We start from the raw sequence: 27936 nt of genomic DNA, 5'->3' as shown, positions 1-27936 counted from the left end.
GAAAAAGCCCTTCCAACCTTTCCTGGCCTTCCAAGACCCACTACCCGCCAACTTTGTTTCTTCCCTGCATTGGTCTGGCAGTTGCAAAGGAACACAGGTTTCCAAAGTACTTCCTGTCTCTATGGAAACTGGCAAGCAGCACCAGACTGATGGCCATGTTCCATAGTGGCTGGGCAGAGAGGTGGCACAGAAGGTGGATACCAGGTGTTACACTCTATAAGGCAAGCTGAATCTGAGAGAATGAAGTAGAGTCAAAGAAAAATAAATTATTTGTGGTAGCCAAGGAAAAGAACATACTTAAACTTTTTTTTAGACAAACCTAAAAGTTAGAATGCAATGAGGAAAGAAATGACTAGAGAATTCTAAGTGTTTGAAAGAACAGAGCAGCATTCCCAAAGTGGAAACATTTTGCACTAAGTTATCAGTCTTAATTTTTCCTCTAATTTCCCTCCTCACATGATGGAGCATTCATTGTATTTCTCCTGAGAATTATAAGCCTACATTAATGATATCTGTGCTTTTCAGATCAATACGCTTTAGTATGCAATATGTGTTTCAGTCCATACAACTACTGAGCTACAACTTTCATTTTAGAAGTTTATTTGTTTAGAATGCCTTCAGTAACTTAGTGGAAGTAATAGCATGCTGTGTGTGCATTTAGATATATTTTTAGACTCTAATTTAAGCAACAAGAATAATCTTGAACTTTCTAAAATGCAGGTTCTTTGTGTAAATACCCAGAACCAGTTGATAGAACAAATGAGGGAGAGAAAGGAGCACAATGCTAAGAACAGTTGAGGGGAAGACCCTAAATAATAGTAGGCTATCATTGTATTCCATTTTAAAATGAGTTACCTATTTCTGTCTTTTCTTATTGAGGTTGATATTTAAGAACCTTTAACCTATTTGGTATCTACTGATCTATCTGGAATTTGGGCTTTTATAACCAAAATAAGGGAACCTAACATGAGACCTGTATTCTACGTTTAAAATAGAGCTCTTGAGAGAATACAAAAATATTTTAAAAGAAGGCAAAGCATTATGTATGTCATTTGATACAGGTACCAATACCTTGTAGAATTTAGTAAATTTTTAAAAAGAGTTGACAGTTTTTGCTATATATAAATGTATTCCAAAAGGAAGAATCAAAATATGTAGCATTTTTTATCTCATGACAAGTTTGCACTTTTTTATTGAAAAACCGTATCTTAAATTCTCTTCATATCTTGTTGTTGTTTCCATTTACCCTTTTAAGTGTGACTCTTCTTTGACAAAGTTTTGCTCATTTTCAGGAAGGAAAATTAATGAAGTACGCAGTTCCTGTTAAATAACCCACAAAATTTGATCATTTACCCTCAAAAATCATTGACTATAACTCCTTCTCAGATGTGCAGGGCCTCAACCTCTGCCTGTCTGTCTAGATATATCTCAGGTGATTACTGCCCTTAGTAAGCAGGCACTCAGTGCACACAGTGCACTGATCCACTGTTGCGGTCCACATTTAATCTTTAGCACAAGAAAAGAGCTGGAGAAACCCATTGCTTTCACTCATCATCCATTCAAGAGATAGCAAGGCTTGAATAATGCCATTTATGACAGCAGAGCCATGCTTTGGCATCAGTGTTCGAGCATGCATCTTCACCTGTCTGCTCTCTTTCAGCAGTACTGCTGGCTTCAAAGATCTCTCCTCACTGTTATGCTTATTGCTTCTTTATGCTAATGGCACATCACAGCCTGCCACCAAGGTTGAGGTGCCCATAATCTTGGAACTTGTCTCTTTGTGTTCTGTGTGATAGTGTGCTAAACTCTTGGTGGGCAGATAAGAAGGCATGTGTGAAAGTAAAAGACAACTCAACTAGCTGAGGTCAGCAGGAGTCAAGTTTTAGTTCACTTGATTTTGAACTTGGTACTTCCTAATCTAGACAAAGAAAAGTTTGAACAAATCTTTTCCTAAGTATATGACAGGTGGAAACATTGAAGGACTAATGGGAACTATTTAAAGACAGGGTCAGGAGAGCTATCTTTTCAAAATATTGACTAATCATTTTTCATTCAAGTGTCTTTCACAGAAATAAATTAGAAAATTATTTACATAGCATTACTGAAAGCATCCTAAATGGTTTTCAACTACTGACATAGTTAGAGAGGAACAAATTCAATAATCTAAGTAAAACTGTCAGTTCAATGAAGGGAGGGATAAATTAGGAGGTTGGTATTAATATATACACACTACTATATATAAAGTTGGTAATGGACAGGAATTTAATATATAACACAAGGAACTCAATACTCTGTAATAATATATATACACACATACACACACACATACACACACACATACACACAAGATCTGGAGCTGACTGTGGCTCAGATCATCAGCTCCTTATAGCAAAATTCAGGCTTAAACTGAAGAAAGTGGGAAAACCACTAGGCCATTCAGGTACAACTTAAATCAAATCCACTATGATTATACAGTGGAGACGATGCATAGATTTAAGGGATTAGAGCTGGTAAGCCATGCATGAAGAACTATGGACAGAGGTTTGTAACATTGTTCAGGAGGCAGAGACCAAAACCATCCCAAAGAAAAAGAAGTTCAAGAAGGCATAGTTGTCTTAGGAAACTTTACTGATACCTGAGGAAAGAAGAAAAGTGCAAAGCAAGGGAGAAAGGGAAAAGTATAATCAACTGAATGCAGAGTTCCAGAGAATAGCAAGGAGGGAAAAGAAGGCCTTTTTCAATGAACAAAGCAAAGAAATAGAGGGGGAAAAAAAAAAAAACAGAAGGAAAAAATTAGAGATCTTTTCAAGAAAATTGGAGATATCAAAGGAAAATTTCATGCAAAAATGGGCACGATAAAGACAGAAACAATAAAGACCTAACAGAAGCAGAAGAGATCAAGAAGAGATGAAAAGAATACACAGAATAACTCCACAAAAAAGGTCTTAATGACCCAGATAACCATGATGGTGCGGTCACTCACCTACAGCCAGACATCCTAGAGTGTGAAGTCAAGTGGGCCTTAGGAAGCAATGCTGCCAATAAAGCTAGGAGAGGTGATAGAATTCTGCCAAGTTATTTAAAATCCTAAAAGATGATGCTGTGAAAGTGCTGCACTCAATATGTCAGCAAATTTGGAAAACCCAGCAGTGGCCACAGGACTGGAAAAGGTCAATCTCCATCCATTTCCCATGAAGGACAGTAATAAAGAATGTTAGACTACTGGACAATTGCACTCACTTCCCATGCTAGTAAGGTTATGCTCAAAATCCTTCAAGTTAGAATTCAGCAGTACTTGAATTGAAAGCTTCCAGATGTGCAAACGGGATTCTAAAAAGGCGAAGGAACCAGAGATCAAATTGCAAACATCTGTTGGATCATAGATAAGGCAAGGGAATTCCAGAAAGACATCTATTTCTGTTTTACTGACTCTTCTAAAGCCTTTGACTGTGTGGATCACTACAAACTGTGGAAAACTCTTAAAGAAATGGTAGTATCAGACCACCAGGTACTGTCCTGAGAAACCTGTATGCAGGTTATGAAGAAACAATTAGAACCTTACATAGAACAAATGATTGGTTCAAAATCAGGAACAGAGAATGACGGGGGTGTATATCATCACCCTGTTTATTTAACTTATATGCAGACTGCATGATGAGAAATGTTGGGTTGGATTCTTCACAAGCTGGAATCAAGATTCCCAGGAGAAATAACAACATTAAATAAACAGATATCATTCTAATGGCAGAAAGCAGAGAGGAACTAGAGAGCCTCTTGATGAGAATGGAAGAGGTGAGGGAAAAAGCTGGCTTAAAAGTCAATATTAAAAAAAAAACTAAGATCACAGCATCTGGTGCCATCACTTCATCGCAAATAAAAGAGGAAAAGGTGGAAGCAGTGACTATTTCTCTTCTTGGGTTCCAAAACAACTGTGGATGGTGACTGCAGGGAAACAATGGAGACACAGACATATCAGATTTGTGGGACACAGTGGGGCAAGGTGAGGGAGGGGCAGATTGAAAGGGTAACATTGAAACATAAACACTACCATATGCAGAATAGACAGTGGGAGTTTACTGTATGACACAGAGTGGAAAGTCCCATGGACGGAGAAGCCTGGTGCAGGCTACAGTCCATGGGGTCGCAAAGAGTTGGACATGACTGAGCGGCTTCACTTTCACTTTTCACTTTCACAGGGAGCTGAAATCTGGTGCTCTGTGAAACCTACAGTGGTCGGATGGTGTGGGAAGTGGGAGGGAGTTTCAAGGAGGGGGGCAGTATACATATACCTGTTGCCAATTCATCTTGATGTAGAGCAGAAACTAACAATATTATAAAGCAATTAAACTCCAATTAAAAATATAATAAGGAAAAACTAAAAACAAAGATATTATATATATATTTTTATAAGAGCTGCTGAGTCAGAATTAAGTTCACTTTATTTTCAAAGTAATTCTAAGGCTAAGCATGTTAGGTTTGAAAACCGAGGGCAAAAGTTTAATACCTGGCTGCTGTACTTTCTAGCCACACGACTATGGCACATTGTTGAATGACACTTTGCATCAGATCCCTGTCTTCAAGATTGAGATAATGACAAGGTTGGCATGGGGATTTAATCTTTGATAATGGAAATGTACTTAGAATAGTGCCTACCATATTGTGAACGCTCAGTGAAGACTTGCTATATATTTCATATGTTTACTGCTGGCTTAGTGATGGTTGAGCAAAGAGATAACATGGGAAGGGCACAGAAAGCCACTAGACCATTCAGGTATGAGCTAAATCAAATCCCTTATGATTATACAGTGGAAGTGAGAAATAGATTCAAGGTATTATCTGATAGGAAGAGTCCTGAAGAACTATGGACAGAGGTTTGTGACATTTTACAGGAGGCAGTGATCAAGACCATCCCCAAGAAAAAGAAATGCAAAAGCAAAATGGTCTGAGGAGGCCTTAGGAATAGCTGTGAAAAGAAGATAAGTGAAAGGTAAAGGAGAAAAGAAAAGATATACCCATTTCAATGCAGAGTTCCAAAGAATAGCAAGGAGAGATAAAAAAGTCTTCCTCAGTGATCAATGCAAAGAAAAAGAGGAAAACAATAGAATGAGAAAGACTAGCGATCTCTTCAAGAAAATTAGAGATACCAAGGGAACACTTCATGCAAAGACGGGCTCAATAAAGGACAAAAATGGTATGGATCTAACAGAAGCAGAAGATAAGAAGAGGTGGCAAGAATACACAGAAGAACTGTACAAAAAAGATCTTCTCAACCCAGATAATCATGGTGTAATCACTCACCTAGAGCCAGACATCCTGGAATGTGAAGTCAAGTGTGCCTTAGGAAGCATCACCATGAACAAAGCTAGTGGAGGTAATGGAATTCCAGTTGAACTATTTCAAATCCTAAAAGATGCTGCTGTAAAAGTGCTGCACTCAATATTCCAGCAAAGTTGGAAAACTCAGCAGTGGCCATGGGACTGGAAAAGGCCAGTTTCATTCCAATCCAAAAGAAAGGCAATACCAAAGAATTCTCAAACTACTGCACAATTGCACACATCTCACAGGCTAGCAAAGTGATGCTCAAAATTTGCAAAGCCAGGCTTCAACAGTATGTGAACCATGAACTTCCAGATGTTCAAGCTGGATTTAGAAAGGGCAGAAGAACCAGAGATCAAATTGCCAGCATGAGTTGGATTATCAAAAAACCAAGAGAGTTCCAGAAAAACATCTGCTTTATTGACTATGCCAAAGCCTTTGACTGTGTGGAACACAACAAACTGTGGAAAATTCTTCAAGAGATGGGAATACAAGACCACCTGACCTGCCTCTTGAGAAATTTGTATGCAGGTCAAGAAGCAACAGTTAGAACTGGACATGGAACAACAGACTGGTTCCAAATAGGAAAAGGAGTACGTCAAGGCTGTATATTGTCACTCTGATTATATAACTTGTATGCAGAGTACATCATGAGAAATGCTGGGCTAGATGAAGTACAAGCCAGAATCAAGATTGCCAGGAGAAATATAAATAACCTCAGATATGCAGAGGACACCACCCTTATGGCAGAAAGCGAAGAAGAACTAAAGAGCCTCTTGATGAAAGCGAAAGAGAAGAGTCAAAAAGTTGGCTTAAAACTCAACATTCAGAAAACTAAGATCATGGCATCCGGTCCCTTCACTTCATGGCAAATAGTTGGGAAAACAGTGGAAACAGTAGCTGACTTTATATTTTTGGGCTCCAAAATCCCTGCAGATGATAACTGCAGTCATGAAATTAAAAGATGCTTGCTCCTTGGAAGAAAAGCTATGACCAATCTAGACAGCTTATTAAAAACCAGAGACATTACTTTGCCAACAAAGGTCCATCTAGTCAAGACTATGGTTTTTCCAGTAGTCATGTATGAATTTGAGAGTTGGACTATAAAGAAAGCTGAGCACTGAAGAATTGATGCTTTTGAACTGTGGTGTTGGAGAAGACTCATGAGAGTCCCTTAGACTGCAAGGAGATCTAACCAGACCATCCTAAAGCAAATCAGTCCTGAATATTCATTGGAAAGACTGATGCTAAAGCTGAAACTCCGAAGCTTTACCTATCTGATGCAGAGAACTGACTCATTTGAAAAGACCCAGATGCTGGGAAAGATTGAAGGTGTGAGGAGAGGGGGACAGCAGAGGATGAGATGGTTGGATGGCATCACTGACTCAATGGACATGAGTTTGAGTAAACTCCAGGAGATGGGATGAGATGGTTGGATGGCATCACTGAGTCAATGGACATGAGTTTGAGTAAACTCCAGGAGATGGTGATGATTGGGGAGGACTGGAGTGCTGCAGTCCATGGGGTCGTAAAGAGTTGGACACGATTGAGAGACTGAACTGAACTGAACTGAACTAAACCATCTCATCCTCTGTCACCCCTTTCCTCTCCTGTCCTCAATCTTTTCAAGAATCAGGGTTTTTTCCGTGAGTTCACTCTTCACATCAGGTGGCCAAAGTATTTTGAAAAATACATTGAGGATGAATCCTTAGGCTGGTAACACATTAATTTTTCCAATTTGGAAAATTAGTAACATCTTTAGAAAGGCTCTCTGAGACTGAATTAAGTGACAACTTTTGAGCTTTAAGGAAGGAGGGGGTTAAAAGAGAAAAGTAGCAGCAAACTTGATGCTGACTCCAGGTTATAAACAGAAATAAAAGGCAGTATAAATCTTTGAGAAGTTTGGCTGCCTACCACATTGGTTTTTGAATTGATTTTGGAAACCACATATCCTAAGGGTATTTAGGATTAGTAAATTCTCAGCATGAGTTTGCTCTTTGGGGAGAAACTAAATTATTTAACTTTAGGGATTTAAGATGCAAGATTCCAGGGAACTGAAGTCATAGTACTTTAAAGTCTGAACCCACATGAGGAGAACATGGAGAGCAGCCATCCTGATGGCGTACTTGGAAGGATAAGGTATAGATGTGCTAGAGTCTGTATAGTCCCTGTCATGTAGAACAGCCTGAAAAATATTAGTTTCTTTCTTCTGCGGGTATATAAGGAAATACTGAAATACTTATCAAATAATAATTTCTAAATAAGATAGGATATTGAAAGGAAATTAACAATGGCATTCTCCCTTATTTGATCTGAAGATGTAGTTCAGCTAGGTATGAATTCAAGGTTTTTTGCTAAAAGAATACTCTTTTCTTTTTTTTGTTCATTGTTATCTAATTCACATTTAAACAAATAGTGATATGACCCAGCAGCCTTTGTGGAAAAATAAGAATAAAATGTTGAACTTTCAGAACAAACCCCAAATGGTTCATTGGCTCCATTTCACCATATGGAAAAAAATCACTTAACCTCCCAGTGTCAGTTTACCCATCTGTGAAATGAGAAGGATAATATTTTCTTATGGGGATGTTTTGAAAATTATTTTGCAAATGTAGTGGATGAAATTGTTGCAAGCATCACTGCTCTTTTTCCACGTCTTTGAAGAAGCAGACAGTATTATTTATGTACCGGTTGATAGTCAAATCGTCATCTGGGATGAACTATGTATATTTATTAACAGTTGTGTGCTTTTTATTACTTAAAGGATTTCCTCCCCTAGACTGCTCAGTTTATGCATTATGTCAATAGCTGGGCACCTGAGCAAAGTATCTTAAAAACAATTTGAACTTCATATTTATGAGCTGCTAATATGATATCTTTGGTAATTACTCCTTCCTTCTGTTTTAGCTCATGTTTTCTCTGATGCAGTTTTTCACCTCACCTCACTTCACAAGATTGATAGTTCTTCATGTTTCCCTGCTAGAGGTCACCTCTGAGCTGAAGGCAAAACACATCCCATTCTGGCTCCTGTTGACTTTCAAGTCAACTATCAAAGAATTTATTCCAGACATTGCCTAACCTCATTTTAAAAACTCCACCCTAAAGATTACAGGGAGATATCCTGGGGAGTTGCCATAGTGACTCAAAGAGGTTGGCATTGAGGAGACAAAGCTACTGATAGCAGATTTTTATACTTGATAGGCTTAATTATATAATGTGGTCACGAACTTCTGTGCTTGTGTCATTTAGGTCTGGAAAGAAATTTTCCCCTTCAGGCTCTTCTCTCTCTTACAGTGCCAATCAACAGGCTTCTTGGTAATAAGAATCTTTATGCCAGTAGCTCCAGTATAACCTCAAAGGGTGCTTGTAGTAATGACAGAACCATTACAAAACTAAAGAAGAAAAGGAAAATATATTTCCTGGGTGCTATTAAGTTATCATAATATTCTTGCATATGTAAATTATCCTTGACTTAATGAACTACCCTGCTCACATAATAGTATTTTAACCTGGCTTTAGACAGTCATTTTTTACTCATGTTGTTAATTGTTTCCAGACTTGGCAGAGTTCATCTCCAGATCATCTTGCTGAAGTGAAATTTATATATTATGTTTCTATGTGCATGAATTTTAACTATTAGAAGTGCTTTTACTAAGAAATGTTATTACATGAATTAATAAATAATAAATTAGTATAACACTTAAGAAGATAGAAAACTTGAATACATTCTAATAATATCCAAATTGCCAATGATCGTTTATAGATATTTTTCCTTGATTGCAAAAAGGATATATATTCATTGGAAAAAAAAATCAGAAAACTACAGAAAGAAACAAAAAAGAATATTATCTCTATCTCCTGGACTAGAATAATCACTTTAAGATTTTGATGGATATTTTATAAGATGAACACCTGTTTTCTCCAACACATTTTGTGTTTCTAAAAACAGCTAAGTCTGCAAGAAACCCTGGTGTAAGAGGATTCTTCTTTTTTTAACTTTTTCTATCAGAAGTTGAATCTAACATTCTAATATCCATATTTTATACACTTTACTCAGAATTATAAAAGCTACAAGGGAAGTATTTAATGTATTTCTTCTGCTACTTTAAAGAGTTATATTCATCCAGAATTATTATCTTCAAAAATAGCCAGGTCTAGCAATAGCACCCCACTCCAGTACTCTTGCCTGGAAAATCCCATGGACAGAGGAGCATGGTAGGCTGCAGTCCAAGGGGTCGCTAGGAGTCAGACACGACTGAGCGACTTCACTTTCACTTTTCACTTTCATGCATTGGAGAAAGGAAATGGGAACCCACTCCAGTGTTCTTGCCTGGAGAATCCCAGGGATGGAGGAGCCTGGTGGGCTGCTGTCTCTGGGGTCGCACAGAGTCGGACATGACTGAAGTGACTTAGCAGCAGCAGCAGCAGCAGCACCATATAATTAATGCAAGGCCAAGGGAAATTAATGATAATCACGTTACTATTTAAATATACATCTTTATGTGTGCCTAGGGGGAGAAGAAGGTTTTCTGGAGCGTGTGAAGGAATGTAAAGAAGTCCTAATAGTATATCACACTGTTGTCCTCTATTTAAAAGTTTTCAATTATCTTGCCTTTTTTCTAATGTATAGTTTTGCTGTTGTTGTTTGGTTGGTTTAAATTTTACTTGGAGTGAGAAGTTAAGTTCATGTAACTCTTGGAAAGTTAATCATTTTATAAGTTTCATTTAATCAACCTTTTCTTTAATCCCTTTTTAGGCAGCCAAGGGCAATTTCCACTCACACAGAATGTAACGGTTGTTGAAGGCGGAACTGCAATTTTGACCTGCAGGGTTGATCAAAATGATAACACCTCCCTCCAGTGGTCAAATCCAGCTCAACAGACTCTGTACTTTGATGACAAGAAAGGTGAATACATTTTCTTTTAAATGTTTTAATCATATTCTAAAATATCCTAATTATAATGAATTTATTTTTCTGAGATGATTCAAATTATTCCTTTTGATTACCAAACTGCTGATGCTTGTATTTAAACATGTTAAATATTAAATACTTTAGTTTGCAAGTCATAAACACTAAAGATAACCTATGTCAAGTTTTTAATAAAATAAACAGTTCTAATTCTGTTTCAAAAATAGTTTTATATCTTCTCCTAACAATTATTTTCTCTCCAGATACCACATGCTTTTGTTCTCTTTTAGATGTTTTTTGTATAGATTGAATATTTTTTTCCTCACTCCTGGCAATAGGATGTGTTCTTTTTATTAACTTTAATTAAAATATTTAGAAAATACTATGTAACTTTGGCAAGTTTTTTTTTTATTTTATTCTCATGAATTGAGTTTAAAGCTAAGAATTGTAAAAATGGTATTATTCAATAATAAGGTTAAGTCACTCCATGTTTCTAAAATAAACTGAAATTAAGAAGCTGTATTTACACACTGAGTTGGACTTAACTGGGCTTTCTAATTGGGTGATAGATTTTGATTAAGTGTTTTTAGAGAACTAAATCACACTATATTTTATAGTTCTAGCAAACAACTAAAAGCATATACTTAATGTTTAAGCAGTTGTCCACTGTTATAAGCACTGGGAGAAAATTAGTTCAGGAACTGTAATGAAAATATAGATCTATTGCTTTAGATAAATATAAATATTTATATCCAAGTATTCAACATCACCTTAATATCTTTATTCCTTATGTATGTATGTAGATAATAGTGAAATAATTTGAAATAGGATCCAATAATTGAAGTGTAGTCAAATTAGTTCAGTAAATGTGTCCATTTCACCTAAAATATAAATTCACTATATTTTGTGCATTTCTATACTTTCCCTCTTTGATGTACTTTAAATTTAAAATCAAATACTCTATTTTAACCTTTAGTATATGAAGGATTGGTTAAAAATCTAAGTAATTCAACAAATATATTTTGAGTGTTTCTTTGTACAAGGCATGAGAATTAGAGAACAGACATAAAATCCCTGCCCATAGAGGATATACAGTCCAGTGTGGAAGCCAGACAATTAAACAAGCACATGAACAAAATATATTTTAGAGTACATTGACAGGAGACAATTGTTCTCTTTCTCTCTCTCTCTCTAGATAGCTGGTTAGCTAAAATAGATAATACATACATCTACACAGGGAGAGGGAGAGAATGAGATTAATATTTAGAAATTGGCACAAGTGATTGTTGAAGCTGGCCAGTCTGAAATCTGCATGGTAGGACAGTAGACTGGAGACTCAGGGAAGAGTTACATTGCAGCTCAAGTCTGAAGGCAGTCTAGAGGAAAATCTCTTCTTCAGGGAACCTCAGTTGGTTTTTTTTGTTGTTTTTATTTTACTCTGAAGGCCTTATACTGATTGAATGAGGCCCACCTGCATTTTGCAGAGTGATGTGCTTTACTCAAAGTCTACTGATTGCAATGTAATCTCATCTAAAAATACCTTCACAGCAATAACTGGACTGGTATTTGACCAAACATCTGGATATTGTGGCCTAATGAGTTGACACATAAACTTAACTATGAGAAAGGGTTAGGAATACTAGCATTTCTGTAGAACTTTAATATTTATAAAGGGTTTCTATTTTGCTGTCTGAAAGACAGAACAGTTATCATTAAGGGCTATTTTCACAGAGATGTGGAAGGGAGGGGTTAAAGTTCTCACAGCTATGTGAGATTTAAAGACAGTATCATGACAAATATTGTGACTTAAATATTGACTAGACTTAAAGCCAATAATGTGATGCCATCTTCATGTTTTGTTTTGAGTGTTTGATGTGTAATCATTCTTGTTTAACAGAGACTTCCAGTCATAGAGTTTGTTCTTTTTTTTTTTTTTAGTATTTAGGGATATCTTTAAATGTCTGGAAATGGATTTTTAAACATCTATATGCTAAACAGTTAATATAGCAATAATAATATAAATTGAATCCTTATTACTATTATTGATTACTTAATTATTCTGATTAAGATGTTTTTATTACATTGTGAAAAGTTTTAATCCTGCTTTATGAGACTGTAAAGTGACTTTTTTTCACAACTTGAGAAATAGCTAAGGAATATCTAATTTGATATTTTTAAGCCTTTTAAAAATATGTCATTCAAGGATTAAGTTAATTTTATGGATTAATTAACTGTTTCAAAAAAATTATGTATAATCCACATAATTTAGTTTATACTTCAGCTATATTCAATGGAAATAAAAGCTGTATAAATAGAAAATAAAACTTAAAGTTTTCTTTTGATTTCATTTTTTCTAGCAAAAATATATTTAAGTTTTATCATACTAATATTATGTAAGCTTTATGGTTTGATCATAAATTCCTAGTGCTTTGTGGATGGAAAAGGCACATCTATATATACATGAAAAGAAAGTTCTAGTGTTTATTTCAGTTCTTCATGGTGGTGTTTAAAGGAATTTTTTGTTGTTTTAAATCAAGTGATCTATGTTGCTTTCCAGAATGAAGCTCTATTAGTTAAAAATTCAAATACATAAGTCACCAGACATATACAAGCATTTAGCAGCTTCTTTGTGCTCATGGCAGTGATTGATTACAAGTATTTGTAAACAAATATTTCAGACATATGTGCCCAAATATAAAAAGACTCTAGTTTTAATGAAACCTCTCATTCGCCCAATGATATAACACAAAAGAAAATGTTTGGGAGACAAGATACTGTTAGGGATGCTCATGGAACGATTAAACATATAGTACACTATTTAATTTATCAACTTGATTATATGTACATATTTTAACTGGATTTTCCTGGTGGCTCAATGGTAAAGAATCCACCTGCCAGTGCAGAAGATATAGGTTGGTGCCTGGGTCAGAAAAATTCTGTGGAGAAGGAAATGGCAACCCACCCCAGTATTCTTGCCTGGGAAATCTCATGGACAGAAAGGCCTAGTGGATTATAGTCCACGGGGTCACACAAGAATCAGACACAACTTAATGACTAAATAGCAACAATAACATATTTAAACTAGTATAAAAATATATTAATTTAGCAATATTGCTTTTTTACACCCCTGCATTTAATGAAATAATCTTGTTTAGCAGTACTTTTGAAAAAGTATAAGATACTGTCAATGAGAAATAAGTTTCAATCAACTGTATTTTTTTAACACTATGACAGTTTTTTTGCTGTGCATTCATCCTGCAGAATTATAATAATGATTTCCATTATGTAACAACTTATTGTACTGCTTTTTAAGATCTTTGAGAATCATGTGTACAGTGACATCTATAATTGTGAGGTCAAATCCTCAGGCGCAAAACCAAAATCTATATGAAATGTCATTGCTTCCTCTTTTAGTAATTCTATAAAATATTCTCTATAGATTGTCTAAAATAAGCATTGATTCAGAGTATTTCAAGTTAATGCAACTTTCCTGTGGAAAATGGAGAGCAACTTGTAATACAGATTTGCAAAGACTTTGTTTCCAGGAAGCTCCTTTTTTCTGAAGGACAGTCCAGGTGATAAAAACCCATCATGGTATATCTGGGATATTTAGCAATATTCCTATATCTTTACACTGCTACAAAATACACCTGATCATATGAATTGTTGAAGCATTCTTATTTTTCTTTTATATTTGCTTAACGAATTAGATTTATGCTGAAAAAAGCCTCTGTGTGTGCATTTGTGTGTGTGTGTATGTGTGTAGTATAATAGGTTTCTATTTATGTTGTTAGACTTTTTCTATTTCCATTGTGGGTTTACCATCAGTTGCAACAGAATAGCAGAAAGTATTGAATAAAGCAACCTTTCATGAATGACAAACTAACATGCCTGTTCCTTCACAAGTCCTTGATTCGGTTCCTTGTAATATTGTAGTGGAAGGGATCCTTGATAGTGATGTCCCTCAAGTGCAAGGGTTTGAAAATAAAAGTGTTTTTTGAAGATTTCATATCACAATTTCCACATACTGTCTTTTTGTCTGCAGACAAACGTGCTAAATTTTGCCAGTCTAAGTGTAGAAGTTAAGCATTGGTTAGCGTGACTAGAGCAACCCATATGTCTTGTGCAAGTTACAACTGCTCAGGAGAACAATAGAGAAAATGAAAGCGTCTGTGTCACTGATTGCACCAGCTTCTACAGGTGGCTGCCACTGTTAATGGCTTTATCCATAGTTCTGTTCTTATTTCTGTCTCATATTTTGTTGCCAGTTGTTCTCAGGAGCTTTCCAAACAGTCTTTCAGGCATATGCAGTATCACAGAGTTTTAATTGTGTCTCAAATGATTATAAAATACAGCTGAGGTTGAGAAGCGTTGGGTTTAGTAACTCAGTTCTCACCAGAGTTCTGTATCCCTGAGCTTTCATTTCTGTACTGACACAGAGTAATGAGAAGGACGGAGGAAAGGGACAGAGGGAGGGAAAGAGGAAGGAGGAAGTGGGCAAGTTAGTCAGAACAACAACACATGTGCTTCTCATTGATATTGCTGTTGCCACTGTAAGAACCAAAAGGCATGATGAGTAGCCTTTCCTGCTACACAGGTCTCTGACTCTTCTGGCTGTGGGGTTTGAACAAGGATCGCAAGACAGTGACCCGTTGGTTCAATTAAAACTAGAAAACCCTTCGTTATTTACTTGGAATTATTAGCTAAAGAAAAGCATGCTGTGAGTGGGCAATTGATGATCTGCTAAAGGAGAATTAAGCTGAACTCCTTTTCTTAGTTTTTCTCAAGGTGGTTGAATGTGAATATTCAGGACTTTCTTCACAAGGGAGATAAATGTCCGGGGGGTAATTGGCTATGTGAAGCTAATATTACAATATATCTTATTCAGGTAAAATAAAGAGGGCAGTGCTCTGAGGCTTTTGCTACTTTGAGAACATTTATTATGTGATATGTAAATATTCTATTTATAACTGGAGAAATTGAGTCAAACATTCAAGGAAAATTTGTCTACAGACATTCTGCTAATGACTGGCAGTGAAGGAATTTGAATCCAGGTGAAGTCTATGTTAGTTTTAACTAGAATGCCCCAGAGAACAAAGGTATCCCAGCACCAGGTCACTTTAAGTATAACCCAAGTGGCTTCTGCCATTGATCTTAGCAGCTGCGTTTTAGTTAAGAACAGCAGTTACTCCCAACTGTTGCAGATGTACATACAGTAAGACCGAGAGATGCAGTATAGTCAACACTGCCCAATAGGACTTTCTGCAATGATGGCAGTGTTCTATATCTCTACAGAACAATTCTGTAGCCAGTGTCATGTGTGGATACTTGTCAATTTTAAAATAATTAAAATTTTGTTTTTTTTAGTCACATTAGCTGTATTTCAAGTACTGAAAAACCATGTGTATTTACTATTTTGGAAAGCACAGCTCTAGACAATGATTCACTCTTTAGATGCCAAAATAGGCCTTGCCCATGTCCAGCCTTGGCTGCAGAATATGCATTTTTCAACTGAGAAAACCACAAGTCATCATAAAAACAAATCAAATATTAAGTAAATGAAATTTTGCTGTTTAAATTGCACAGATTTAATGGGGACATTAAAAGAAAAGAGATGGGAATATAGACCACCTGAACCTGCCTCTTGAGAAACCTGTATGCAGGTCAGGAAGCAACAGTTAGAACTGGACATGAAACAACAGAGTGGTTCCAAATAGGGGAAGTCGTACGTCAAGGCTGTATATTGTCATCCTGCTTATTTAACCTATATGCAGAGTACATCATGAGAAATGCTGGATGAAGCACAAGCTGGAATCAAGATTCCTGGGAGAAATATCAATAACCTCAGATATGCAGATGAAAACACCCTTATGGCAGAAAGTGAAGAAGAACTAAAGTGTTGAAACGGGAGAGTGAAAAAGTTGGCTTAAAACTCAACATTCAGAAAACTAAGATCATGGCATCCAGTCCCACCACTTCATGGCAAATAGATGGGGAAACAGTGTAAACAGTGGCTGACTTTATTTTTGGGGGCTCCAAAATCCCTTCAGATGGTGATTGCATGCATGAAATTAAGACTCTTACTCCTTGGAAGGAAAGTTATTACCAACCTAGATAGCATATTAAAAAGTGGAGACATTACTTTGTCAACAAAGGTCCATCTAGTCAAGGCTATGGTTTTACCAAGGGTCATGTATGGATGTGAGAGTTGGGCTATAAACAGGGCTGAGCACCAAAGAATTGATGCTTTTGAACTGTGGTGTTGGAGAAGACTCTTGAGAGTCTCTTGGACTGCAAGGTGATCCAACCAGTCCATCCTAAGGGAAATCTATCCTCGGTGTTCTTTGGAAGGACTGATGTTAAAGCTGAAACTCCAGTGGTTTGGTCACCTGATGCAAAGAGCTGACTCATTTGAAAAGATCCTGATGCTGGGAAAGACTGAAGGCAGGAAAAGAAGGGGACAACAGAGGATGAGATGGTTGGATGGCATCACCGACTCAATGGACATGAGTTTGAGTAAACTCCAGGAGTTGGTGATAGACAGGGAAGCCTGGCATGCTGCGGTTCATGGGGTCCCAAACTGTCAGACACGACTGAGTGACTAAACTGAACTGAATGGGGACATTGTAGCAAAGGAGACAGGAATCAGATTTGACTTCTAATTCTGCTTCTGACACCAACCAGCAGAGAAATAAGAGGGGTTTATCAGCACTGCCACCAAATTAGATGTATTGGTCTTTGGATCAGAACTGCATCTTTAATATTTTCTCCATCTACTTTGTTTGCACCTGAAAACCAGAAATCATTAACCTATGAAGTAGATATTTAGTTACAATTACATTTCATGTCTGCATAGTTTTTATATGAAGTTTTTTTTTTTTCTGTAACACTTAAAGCCTGCACATTTAAATAAAAATAAAAATCAAGAGGAAAAATTATAGGTTCTTAGGGATCAGAGGGACTTAGATCAAATGTTGTCACATATTCTGCCCCTCATCTGTTTCTTTTTACATGAAGTTTACTGTTCTATTATAAACAGTAGGTAAGCATTTGGAATAGAGTGGGTATAGGGAGACAGAGGGTCCTTCCCTGGTAGCTTAGCTGGTTAAGAATTCGCCTGCAATGCAGGAGACCCCAGTTCGATTCCTGGGTTGGGAAGATACCCTGGAGAAGGGATAGTCTACCCACTGCAGTGTTCTTGGGCTTCCCTGGTGGCTCAGATGGTAGAGAATCCACCTGCAATGGGGGAGAACTGGGTTCAATCCCTGAGCTTGGAAGATCCCCTGGAGGAGGGCATGGCAACCCACTCCGTATTCTTGCTTGGAGAATCCCCATGGACCAAGGTACCTCGTGGGCTACATGCAAAGAGTCAGAAACAACTGAGCAACTAAGCATAGCACAGGGAGATAGGGAGAGTAGGGAGCTGAGTTCACTGAAACTTTACATTAATACTCTGTGATATTTGGCAATAGAAATAAAAAAAAATCAATTAGATCATTGTGTCTGTTTCTCTGCAGGTGTGGAAAAAAAAACAATTGAAGTAGTACAATCAGATCACTTAATGTTTAGGAAAGAACACTTCAATTCCATTTTATTATTGACAGGAAATACTTTGTACAAACACCCCCAGGAGTATATGCATTTAACAGACATCTCTCTGTGTGCTTGTATGTGTTTTTATATAAAAATGTAAAATGCATACCTGTTTGTGATATTTCTTTTTACAGTAGTTTTGCTTTTTTGAATTATACTTCAATGATTCTCAAAAATATCTTGAAAGAAATTTTATTCCTGAATGAGTGAAAATAAATTTTATTAAGGGTATAGCCAAAAAATATGCTGGTGTTAATTTTCTAATTATTCTGCTGATAATTTTACATTAATACTGGGGATGATGGGAGAGGAGTAACATGAATAAGATATCCTAGAACAAGCAGTAATAAAGAGAATAAAAATGAGATGAACCTAAAATAATGATACAAGTTCTCCTGGCTCCATGCCAACCAGTGCCATCTGAGTGTCTTTCCCCACAACTAGTTTCAATCAATATGACAGCCTTGAAAACAGCAAATATTAAACTCTGTAAATCAGATATTTAAGTGGTCAATTTTACCCTTCCTTTTGCTTTCTTAAATAAAATCAAATATGATGTATAAGTTACAATAAAGACATGAAATCAGTGATGACAACTTACAGTTGCACAAGGCAATTTTTAAATAACTTCAGCGTAATTAACTTTTCTCCTTGGATCTACAATGACCTATATAGTCAATATTCCCATTTTGTATATGAAGAAACTGAGGTTTACAGATTTGAATGACTCTAGTAGTAAGCACGAAGAAGGCAATGGCACCCCACTCCAGTACTCTTGCCTGGAAAATTCCATGGACAGAGGAGCCTGGTGGGCTGCAGTCCATGGGATCGCTAAGAGTCGGACACGACTGAGCGACTTCACTTTCACTTTTCACTTTCATGCATTGGAGGAGGAAATGGCAACCCACTCCAGTGTTCTTGCCTGGAGAATCCCAGGGACCGGGGAGCCTGGTGGGCTGCCGTCCATGGGGTCGCTAAGAGTTGGACACGACTGAAGTGACTTAGCAGCAGCAGCAGCAGCAGCAGTAGTAAGCAACAAAATGATGATAAGACATGAACTTTTTAAAGTGAAGCTTAATTCACTTCATGATATATCATACTATGAGGACTTCATTTTATTGCTTTTTGAATTTTATCGTTTTTTACTTTTCTTATGAAATTATCACTTCTTTTAGGTCTTTACTCCAAAGTCATCATCTCAATGATAGATCTGAACACATCATTCTCATAGTTAATAATTTTATTTGTATTAGCAGATGTGCTAGCAAATGCATCCACATTAAATTAGTAGGAATCCAGTTCCCACTAGGAAATAAATGATACACTTGAGTTAATGAAGTATGGAACACACTGTTTACAGATGTGCAGCCATAATTAAGGAAACTCATCAAGATGATACACCACCCAGGAACCAGTAACAGTGGGAAACCGTCCTACCCTTGGGTCTGACAGGGCGACAGAGAGAACTAAAGCTAAGTTTTGGAAAGAAGGCTTCTGGTTAGAAGCTGAGACTGTTTAGGAAGGAGCGATGTGTGGAAATACATAAATTGACTTCTCTTTCCTCCTACCCTTTGATCTGACTTCCACAGGCTGAGCCCAGTTGGAAAACACAGGTCAAGGGATCCTAGGTAGTTTAGTCTCCCAGAGCAAAGAGCAGAGTAAGTAATGGATCTGAAATGATAAGCAGAAAGTAGCCAGCACAATTTACCAAATATAAATAGATATTTCTCCCTCTCCAATTTTCAGTAAAGATAATTTCCGTCAAAAACATGTGCCACTCTATGTTCACAAATACTTTCCATTGAATTGCTTCATTTTGAGAGAAATAAGTTGCAACAGTGCAGTACCCTCGCAAAACACAGTTTTTCAATGCTATATTCCTCAGATTTAACATATATGTTAAAGTGTATGCTATGAGATTTTTTAAAGAAATAACTTGCTTTCACTTAATCTACTAATAATAAAGCCATCACTATAAATTCTCACTAAGCATAAGCAAAATTTCAATTGTATATTATATGATTACTATCTTCATCTCTCTATACTCAAGTCTCAACATTGTTAAGAAAAACATAAAAATAATCATGTGCATTATCAGTTCAGTTCAGTCACTCATTCATGTCCAACCCTTTGCGACCCCATGAACCACAACACTCCAGGCCTCCCTGTCCATCACCAACTCCCGGAGTTTACCCAAATTCATGTCCATCGAGTTGGTGATGCCATCCAACCATCTCATCCTCTGTCATTCCCTTCTCCTCCTGCCCTCAATTTTTCCCAGCATCAGGGCCTTTTCAAATTAGTCAGCTCTTTGCATCAGGTGGCCAAAGTATTGGAGTTTCAGCTTCAACCTCAATCCTTCCAATGAACACCCAGGACTGATATCCTTTAGGATGGACTAGTTGGATCTCCTTGCAACTATACACTATAAATTGTATTCATTTTGTGATATCTGTATCAAGATTTTTGACATTCAAAGCCACAAGTATGTATCTGAAAGTGTTCAGCAAATTTTAATTTGAGCATTTTATGATTCAGCATAATTTTCATACTTATTATTACATTTTAGATAAATTAGGTTCCACTAATATTACTAATTTTTATAATACTTTTGTTTTTGACCACTCTTCGCAGCTTGTGGAATCTTAATTCCCAGGCCAGGGATTAAATCCATGCCCTCAGTAGTGAAAGCATAGAGTCCTAACCACTGGACAGTCAGTGAATTCCCTGTAATGATTTTATTTTAAAATATGGAAAAATTTACTGCAAATAAATCAAGTGCCTCTGTGAAAATAACTAAATTCCTGAATTAAGTCCTTTTAGTTTTTGCACATTACTGTTCACTTTTTTTTAGCAAAACCTCATAAAAACGGAACTATGTGCTATCTTTTTCTGTATTTTCCAAGTCTCCTGTAAATGTGTTACCATAGTTTCATAATTTAAAAAATATTAATTAAAAAAAACTCATAAAGAGAAATGTTATTTCTACAACACTGAACTATTTTATTCCACTTTCTGATGATTAACTTGTATATTTACTTAATCTTTCATTCAGCAAATATTTGCTGACTATCTACTGTGTGATAGGCACTATATTAGGTGGTTTGTAGTTATTGTAGCTCATTGATTTTTGAGGAGTCTATTCTACATTGAACAGAGCTACTTGAAAGATACCTTGACCTGATTAAAATTTGATATCCTTTCTCTACTAATCATGTATGCTTCTGGGAGCATATTTTATATATATATATATATATATTATATAATATATATATATATATAATCCTGGTAAGACATACAGAGTCAGCACATAGTCAGCAAACCATCTGGGGAATGCCACTTTTTATGTCATGATAGTAGAAGTTGGATGATGCCTAGAGCTAGACTGGGTGGATAGCCATCACCATTGTGCCATGAATTTCCATCTCCCAAAACACTTTATAAAATGTAAACAATGACCAACCACTTTCTTGGTAATTGCCTTGATGTCTTTTGTGATATTTTAGATCCTCAGTTTTGGGAATCAATAGTCATTAAAGAAAGAAGACTGTTAGGTAAATGTTCTTAATGGGTAAATATCTAAGCATGTGCTGTGCTGTGTGCTTAGTCACTCAGTTGTGTCTGACTCATTGTGATCCCATGGATCACCCACCAAGCTTATATTTAAAAAAGACTTCCAAGTCACAATTTCAGTTCTGTTCTGTGAATATTAGTAAAATAGTGCTGTGTCCCAGGAATTATGCTGGGCACTAGGACTACTAAAATAAATAAAACATGGATTTTGCCCTTAAGGAGCAAATTGTTATATATCATCTCTACATTGGAATGGTGGAGTTTATAGAGGAAAAGTAAGGGCTTCTGTGGTGATTCAGATGGTAAAGAATCCACCCGCAATGCAGGAAACCTGGCTTCAATCCCTGGGTTGGGAAGATTTCCCGGAGAAAGGCATAGCAACCCACTCGTATTTTTGCTTGAAGAATCCCCATGGACAGAGATGCCTGGCAGGCTACAGTCCATGGGGTTGCAAAGAGTCAGACACAACTGAGAGACTAAGCACAGCACACCAAAACAAGCTGTCATATATCATCTATATATTGGAACAGTGGAGTATATAGAGGAAAAGTACTAGGTAAAGCATTTTAGAGATAGACAAATGTAATTCTACTTGTTGCATAATAAGCCTCATTGTAGAGGATACAAGATGCCCAAATAACTGGTAAAAATACTATATATGAACCTAGGAAAAAGATGTGACTTGAAAATACATGTGATTAAAAACATACTTTTTTGATAAAATTATTTTTTAAAGAAACAACTGTAAATAAACTAGAAATACTATGTGCTATTTGTCTAATTTAGGAGGTAACAATGTGCTGTGCATGGACCTGATTTCCTTGTGATATATTGATATGGTCCCTATGTTAAATAGCTTTTTTATGAGGATTAGCACAGAGAGTATGGAGAACTTAAGATATTTGTAAGTTTCAAAATAGCATTAGTGTTATAGCTCCTTAGTAAGTATAAGAAAATCTGAACAGGATCAAAAATAATGTCTGTAATGTATATGTTTAATTTTATTTATGACTACATAATTTTTATTCATACCAATATAATTCTATTTTAAATAAAATGTAGTGTTTAAAGCTTAACTATTTAAAATTTTAGTGCATTTTTTTGTTTTGTATTTTTTTTAATATTTTACATCAGACTTTGAAAGAGTCATACCATTCTATGATGGATCTACATTGCTGAAATAGTGTTTTAATTGAGGCTGATGAAAACTTAGGCCTAGAAGTGTGACATAAATGTCATTCTACTCCAAAACTTAGAGTTCACTGCATTACTCTGTTCTTGTTTTAAGTTCCTAGGAGAGAGAAATTAATTGGTTTAGCTTATCCTATATTCTTCTACTGTGCTTTAAGGTATAACCAGGGGTGTGTGGCCAGTGAGCCCAGGAATCACAATAATTTATATCACTCAATGACATTCAATGACAGGCCCATTCAATAATAGGCCTACTCAATAGGTTCAATATATAGAATCTATGCAGAATTTGTCTTTGTAGCATATTTATGTGAAAATAATTTCAGCTTGAAGTTGAGAATTAATTAAAAAAAAAAACCAATTTCAATATTATTACTTGGATTTTCCTAGTAAGTGCAGTCTCTTTTTAATCCCAAGGAGCTTTTTTTTATAAGTAATTTGGAGATGTTGGTCTAAGTACCAAAAAGTAGAAATAAGAACACACAGTATTTCATTAATGATGGAAAAGTGAAAGAGTTAGTCACTCAGTCCTATTCAACTCTTTGCAACTCCATGGACTGTAGCCCACCAGGCTCCTCTGTCCATGGAATTCTCCAGGAAGAATACTGAAGTGGGTAGCCATTCCCTTCTCCAGGAGATCTTCTTAATCCAGGAATCAAACCTGGGTTTCCTGTATTGATAGTAATGCTAATTAAAATACTATTAAATTATGAATTTGTTGTGGTTAAAAAGTTACTGAGTATGATCTTTTCAATTTATTCACTTGGTTTTCTTCAACTATTTTAGTTATTTCCTATATTTATAAATACTAATATTTCTCCTGCTCCATGACTCCTCAGGTAACATTTTTCTGCTATTCAAACAAAATAATGCAATTTAGAAATACTTTTTTCCTGAATAAATATTTTTAATATATTGTTTGCATTGTGTGAGTATTAAGAGTTATAAATTAGAGTACTCTACTTTCCTTAATTTATAATTTTTTAGTCCCAGCAGTCTCTTGTAAGCAATCCTTGGAAACAGCAGTAGATGAACATTTTGCAGCTCTGTGAAATGTAGGAGGCAGTGGTATTTTAGTACTGGGGTGTGGATGATTGTAAGAATTAAGTCTTCTGGTTTTACAACTATTTATATTAAGGCTAGTAGGTGGACTCAAGTAAAAGTGGAAAATGGGGTGGGGAATGCTGACTGATTGGTGTGCACATTCTACAGTACTCACTTTTACACTTTAGAAAGAATGGTTGTAATTTAGAAAGAATGATAGTAGTATGAATATAGATGTTATATATTGTGCTTGGATTTCAAAACTTTCTTATATGTACAGCCCACCTTGTCTTTTAATGCTGAAAATTGCACGGTATGAGATTGAATGGGCTATTTTCTAAATCATGAATTATTATAAAAAATATCTTTTAGGAACCAGAACTGTGTTCTCCTATGGAGATGATAATAGATTATTAGTCACGTATTTCTTTGTAACTTAAAATCTTACCTCACAAACATTTGCAAACATTATAGATGGGTTGGATGCTTGAGGTCTACATGCCTGGTAATCAGCCGCATTTGGATTCTAGTTTCATTATGGATTTGTATGTGATCTTGAAACAACCTTGAGAAAATACATAAACCAATCTTGGTTCCAGCTCGTAGGTCTCTTGAGGCCAATGAGTTGTGAGGGGCCACCTGCTTCTATGTCCAGTTGTAATGGCAGAAACTCTTTTCAGAGGTTTTCTTTGTGTGTATTTGTGTGTGGTTTGAGATGTTTGAAAATCGATACTGCAACATCGAACAAAATAAAAAGCCAAACAAAAGTCTGCCAAATGTCATAAGCACTTTCTAACAGGAAATTGAGATCTTAAACACTACTTTCAGACTGAGAGTGACTGTGAATGGGTAAATACCCGAAGCAGGCCTTTTAGTTACTGAGACATACAGCAGAGACTCTGTATTTAAATGGTAATATTTAGCTTCCCCATTTCCTAGGTGCTGTAACTATGGGGAAGGTGAAATGCGATGAAGGTTTCTAATATGGAAGCTGTGTCATTATCCTCAGGGCTTTGGGGAAAAGAATACAAGTAAGGATGAGAGAATGTAGGATAAAAAGAGCTCTCTCCCTGCCCTTCTTGGCTCACTTCTGTTATTTTTTTAGTTGATTTACAATGTTATATTAGTTTCGGATGTACAACATAGTGATTCAGTATTTTTATAGATTATCCTTCATTTAAAGTTATAAAATATTGGCTGCTTTCCCTGTACTGTACAATATATCCTGGTAGCTTACTTATTTACATATATATATATATTTTCTCCATACCTTCTCAAAAACTTTTTATTTAATATATGATTATAGTCAATTAACAATGAAGTAATAGTTTCAGGTGGACAGCAAAGGGACTCAGCCATACATATACATGTATCCATTCTCCCACAAACTCCCATCCCATTCGGGCTGCCACATAACATCAAGCAGAGTTCCCTATGTAGCTTATTTACCTTACACATAATAGTTTGTGTCTCTGCCTCACTTCTTTTTATGTTGAGTGTGAGCTCTCACGGTGTGAGATTTTTATAAAGATCTGAAAAGGCTATTTCACGTGCAGAGCTGCCACTGAGTCCACGTGACCAAGAGTAGCATGGAGCTAGCATGAAAACCAATTCTTGTGCCCCAGCACTGGCTGCTACTTGAACTGATGTCTTTGCCTCCTTTTGTATACTGATTGGTTTTCTAACAAATAAAAATGCACATTTCTATTTTGTTTATTACCTCCTTACTAGTTCTAATAGTGGTTTGAACTTCTTTGGGGGTTCTCATTATAGTAGCCTGTGTTGTCTACAAATAACTGCTTCTGACTTTTCAATAGCTACAGCTCTACTTTTGTTTCCTGCCTTAGCATATCAGATGTAGCATGCATCCTTTTAAAATTAGGGAAATAAGAAAAAAAATCAGTACTTTATGTACAACTGTGGGAAGGGAGGCTTTGAGTAAGAAAGGTAAAAGGAGAATGAAAATGATTTTAGCAGCCAAGGTGTAATACGATGATGACCTGAAACAAAAAGAGAGCTAAGGTAATAGAGAGAAAGAATATATTTGAAAGGTATTCAAGCAAGGAATTGACTAGGCTTGGTCAACCAAAAATTAATTTCTAGTCTTTCAAACCAGGAGCAAAGGAGTCTAATTTTGAGTAGTCACATGATTGATTATATTACTAATCTACCACCATCTATTTATGTCAGAGGAGGTGTGACAGAGAAAATTAATTTTAATTCTCAGCTTCTAAGGGATACTAAGATTGTGAATTCAAAATAAATTAATAGACATCCATTTAATATGTCTTTACAATTTGACCCTATAGGCACCTTAAGTGTAATTAAGATTCATCCATTTATTCAATAACACATACTGAGCTACTATTTGCCAGAAGTTGTTCTAGGGTTTTTGAATATAGTAGAGAACAAAACGGGCAAAACTCTGCCCTTGTGTAACTTACATTCAAGTGGGAGAAAAATGACAATAAGTAAAAGAAGTAAGTACATATGTAGTTTGTCCAACGGTGATGTATTCTACATTTTATTCTAAAGAATAAAATTTAAGAAAAGGGAGCAATGAAGTGCCATTTTAAATAAGGTATGAGGGAATGCCTCATTAAGGAAGTGACATCGGAGTAAACACCCAAGACAGAGTAAAGATCTAGACGTGCCAACACTTCTGGGGACAGAGAGTAATGCAGAGGAGCATCTAGAATGGGTGTTCTCTGGATATATTTGAAGAAGATCTCAGCCGGAGTGTGCAGATCAGAGTGAACACGTAGAATAGAAGAAATGAGGGCAGAAAGATAAGGATATAGGAAGTGTGAGCAAGTGAGGGCATTGAAGGATGGCTTTATCTCTGATTAAAATGAGAAACCATTGAAGGTTGTTGAACAGAGCTAGAAGGTATGAGGTGAGCATATGAACATTTTAATAGTATCACTCTTGCTATTATGGGGAATATAGACTATGGCGATAAGGGATGGGATGAGAAGCAGAGAGACCAGTTAGGAAACTATTGCAAATAAACCAGGTAAAAGATAAAGTTGATTTAAACTGAAGAGATAAAAATGAATATGATGAGAATAAGCGGAATTCTCTGTGTACTTTTAAAGTATTTTGACTAGCGAGTGGCCAGAATGTGGGGTAGAAGGGGTAGAAAGAGAATTCACGTATGACTTCAAGGGTTTTGATTTGAACACATGGGATAATTTGAAAAGGAGATGGGCAGGATTGCAAGGAATAGGGGTAATGACTATATTGAGATAGGTTCTGATTTGGCCCTGTTACATTTGAGCTTATTACACATACAAGAGTAGTTATATAGTAAGCAGTTGGGCATATGGGTTTAGAGTCCAGTGACTGATTCAAGTTGAAGATCTTAAACACTGAATATGTATATGTCATCAGAATGGATGGTTTACCAAGAGAGTCTAGGGAAGAGTAGTCCAAGAAATGAACACTGGAATCTGCCACTAACAACAGGTTAAGGAGGTGAGACAAAAAAAAGCATTTGAATCACTAATTTAAATATATATGTATATATATATTTTAAGTTTACAAAAAAACTTCCCCTATATTATGGCATTTGGCCTATGGAATGATTCTGAAAAGCACGTAGTGATAGGACAGAAATTTGATTAACATTTAATGGTTGCAAACATTCCAACTTTCATTTACTTCCTTTCATGATTATTTACATTATATACATGCCCAGAAAATAAAATGATGCTATTGTGGTTCTCTGCATATGTCTTGTTTCCATGTTTCTTCACACTTACAAGTGTCTTAGGTGAGGTTCTTTATCCTAAGTGTGCCCTTCCCTGTTTTATTCACCCTCAAAATCGTGTACTGTATAGCCAGGAAAGAAAGCTTTGTCCTGTTTCCCGGGGAGACAGACATCAGTGATGCTGATAGAGAAATGGCATCTACCAGAAGACCCTGGACATCCTCGAATGCTTCTAAGAACACCTGCAATTTATTATGGGATTGAACCATCTACTTCTTACTCTCTGGTTAGCTTAAGTTTCCTCTTATCACTGAAAAAAAAAAAAAAACAGTGAGAACAAGAACAACCATAGCAAAGCAAAACATTCCCTCAATACGAATCTTCCCTCAGCCTAATCCAGTTTTCCTATAGGAAGTAGAAAGAAGGGGAGCTGTTTATTTTTGTTGCATATGGAAGGAGTTAGAATATGCTTCCTGAAACTGTCAGAGCAAGGTTTCAGGTGGGGAGCTGGACCACAAGAAATGAACCTCTGTCCTGGAGCCCCATCAGTACTTCTGAGTCCTCTGTGGTGAGGGCCTTTTATTTTCCCTAAATCAAG

At 36.2% G+C, this 27936-nt stretch overlaps 1 protein-coding gene across 1 annotated transcript in view; it reads left to right on the top strand.

The window, feature by feature from the left end:
- Window positions 1-27936, top strand: part of CADM2 (cell adhesion molecule 2) — a 1272453-nt gene that overhangs the window by 981306 nt on the left and 263211 nt on the right. The window contains exon 3 of the mRNA XM_010854843.1: window positions 10073-10222. Coding sequence (XP_010853145.1) covers window positions 10073-10222 — 150 coding nt within the window. The remainder of the gene's footprint in view (window positions 1-10072; window positions 10223-27936) is intronic.

Source organism: Bison bison, unplaced genomic scaffold (genome assembly GCF_000754665.1).
Source record: "Bison bison bison isolate TAMUID 2011002044 unplaced genomic scaffold, Bison_UMD1.0 scf7180017864351, whole genome shotgun sequence".
Lineage (NCBI taxonomy): Eukaryota > Metazoa > Chordata > Mammalia > Artiodactyla > Bovidae > Bison > Bison bison.
The sequence above is the reverse complement of the archived record's forward strand: the minus strand, read 5'-3'. Positions and strand labels throughout refer to the sequence as shown.